Here is a 2,565-nt window from a genome sequence, read left to right as displayed (position 1 = left end):
TTGTAAATCTTCCTGTAGAGTTGACCAACACCAAGTGGCAGGTAGCTGTCAAGTCATTGCTAGAAGGGATCTGGAAGAGGGCAAAACAACAGAGTTGACTACCCATCCCCCCACCATGCCCCTTTCTCCTTCAATGTTTTAATAGAAAGTTAGATTAAAAATAACAACCACTGGGTAGTTCAGGGGAGCTGTTTGTGACTTTTTGTAGCAAAACTTGCGGTTGTTGTTTTTGGTTCCTAATTGAGGAATCACTGTTTTGTGTGTGCCGCATTTTCTTTATCTCAAGCCACAGGTCTACTTGGAGGGTCATGCAGCAAGTGGCTTACCAATAAAATCAGAGTCTATGAATGGTGTCAGCACATTAAAAGACAGAATCACTGAATTTTCTTGTCAGGTAAAGAGCTCACATCTTTGGAATCCATGACTTGGTATTATTTATGGCACACCTGAGAGGTACCTTGCTCCAATTAACATTACCATGCTACTCACTATAAAAAAGCCCAAGGGTAAACTACTGAAGATGCTAGGGTCACCATTTTCCGAAGACTGAGTGCTAACCCAACCCATGGACTTCATCACAGCTTTCTTCCATGTAGAATAACGAATTTCACTTTCCTTGGTGTTGATCTGAGGTTCAAACCGCTCCATCGTGACAGCTGACAAATCCTCAGGCTCGAGACTCCAAACGCCGACCCCTTCTGCAGCCCCGGCTGCCATGGCAGCTCCCAGGGCAGTTGTTTCAGGCATCAAGGGCTTCACTACTGGGATATACAGAATGTCTGCTTGTAGCTGCATAAGAATTTTGTTGTTGCTCATTCCTCCGTCTACCTGCAAATGGCTGAGTGCAATTCCACAGTCCCGGTTCATGGCATCCAAAACCTCTCGGGTTTGGAAACAAACAGCTTCTAATGAAGCAAAAGCAATATGGCATTTATTGGTGAATTGGGTGAGCCCACAGATGATCCCTCTTGCACTGGGCTCCCAATAAGGTGCATATAGCCCTGAAAAGGCTGGGACAAAACAGCAGCCACAAGAGGAACCTACTTCTTTAGCAAGTTTTTCAATTTCCTCTGAGGTCTTTATAATTCCAAGATTGTCTCTGAGCCAGCGAACAGCAGCGCCGGCTATAGCTACCGAACCTTCTAATGCATAATGTACTGGTTTGTCTCTTCCGAGTTTGTAAGCCACTGTGGTCAGAAGGCCATGTTCAGAAAATATACACTTATGGCCTGTATTACAAAGTAAGAAACAGCCTGTTCCATACGTGTTTTTGGCTTGTCCATCCTGGAAGCACTGTTGTCCCACCAATGCAGCAGATTGGTCCCCCAAACACCCAGATATTGGCACACCTTCCAAGGCCCCAGCTTTCATTAGGCCATAGATCTCAGAAGAACTCCGGACATTTGGAAGAATTTTCATTGGAACTTGAAAAAATTCACAGAGCTCTTTATCCCATTCCAAAGAATGAATGTTGAAAAGCATCGTCCTGCTTGCATTTGTTACATCCGTACAATGGACGCCTCCACTGGCTCCTCCTGTCAAGCTCCAAATAAGCCATGAATCGATGGTCCCAAAAAGGGCTCTATCTTCTTCAACTGCCTTTTGAACTTTTCTCACGTTGGCAAGGAGCCAACGAAGTTTCACTGCACTGAAGTAGGTGCTAAGTGGAAGGCCTGTCTTGGTCCTGACAAAGTTATTATTTACTGGAATGCTTTTACGAAGACTCTCAACGGTAGATTGGGTTCTTAGATCAAGCCACACCACAGCATTGTAAAGAGGTTCTCCAGTTAACTTGTCCCAGACCACAGTGGTCTCCCTCTGGTTACTGATACCAATAGCTTTTATGTTAGAAGTATTGAGCTGTCCAAGTTTCTCACACGTTTTCTCTATACACTCACAGACGGACTGCAGGATTTCCTTAGGGTCTTGTTCTACCCATCCTTCTTTTGGAAACTCTTGTTTTATTTCCACTTGATGATAACTAAGTAGTTCGGCTGTTTTGGGATTGAAAACCAAAAAGCGCGTCGAGCTTGTGCTCTGGTCCACTGCTCCCACCAACTGCCCCAAAACTGCTTTCTTCGTGGCTGCCATGAAACTCGCTTAGGTCGGCGGGCTGGCGATAGCGTCCCGTTTCCCGGGTGACGGCGGCGGGAGGGGGAGGGGCGGACGGCGAGCCGGGAGGGCCAGCCAGCGCGCGGCCGTAGAACGCAGTATCGGCAAGGAGCTTCTCGCCCCGCCCCTCCCTCTTCTCTTCTAGATTCTTCTAGATTTCTTCCCTGCACCTTACCCCACTGGTAGTGGTGATGCGTTGAGTACACACCGTGTCAGACATTGTGCAGAGCCCTTCACCAGCCTGAGCTTATCCTGGAGCAACCCCGCGAAATAACTGTTAGCTCATTCGGCAGTTAATGAAGGCCAGGCTCAAAGTCACACAGCTGGCAGAGTGAAGATTCAAATACGGTTTTGTCGTCTAAAACCTGGAAAGGAGTCATCCCTTCATCAGTTGACCCACACGTGGAACAAGTATGTAGGGAATGCCTGCTTTGCACCGGGCATTGCCCTGCG

The 2,565-nt window shown here is 47.2% G+C and overlaps 1 protein-coding gene across 1 annotated transcript; it reads right to left on the bottom strand.

Annotated features, from left to right (window-relative positions):
• Positions 1–435: 435 nt before the first annotated feature.
• LOC309963194 (glycerol kinase-like) lies at positions 436–2,106 on the bottom strand (the record flags this gene model as incomplete). Its single annotated transcript, XM_082841423.1, has 1 exon — positions 436–2,106. Exon 1 carries the CDS (start codon positions 2,089–2,091, stop codon positions 436–438), a length of 1,656 nt encoding a protein of 551 aa, XP_082697549.1. The 5' UTR covers positions 2,092–2,106.
• Positions 2,107–2,565: the final 459 nt, after the last annotated feature.

The sequence above is a fragment of the Leucopleurus acutus genome (genome assembly GCF_964270905.1).
Source record: "Leucopleurus acutus genome assembly, chromosome: 6".
NCBI lineage: Eukaryota > Metazoa > Chordata > Mammalia > Artiodactyla > Delphinidae > Leucopleurus > Leucopleurus acutus.
The sequence above is the reverse complement of the archived record's forward strand: the minus strand, read 5'-3'. Positions and strand labels throughout refer to the sequence as shown.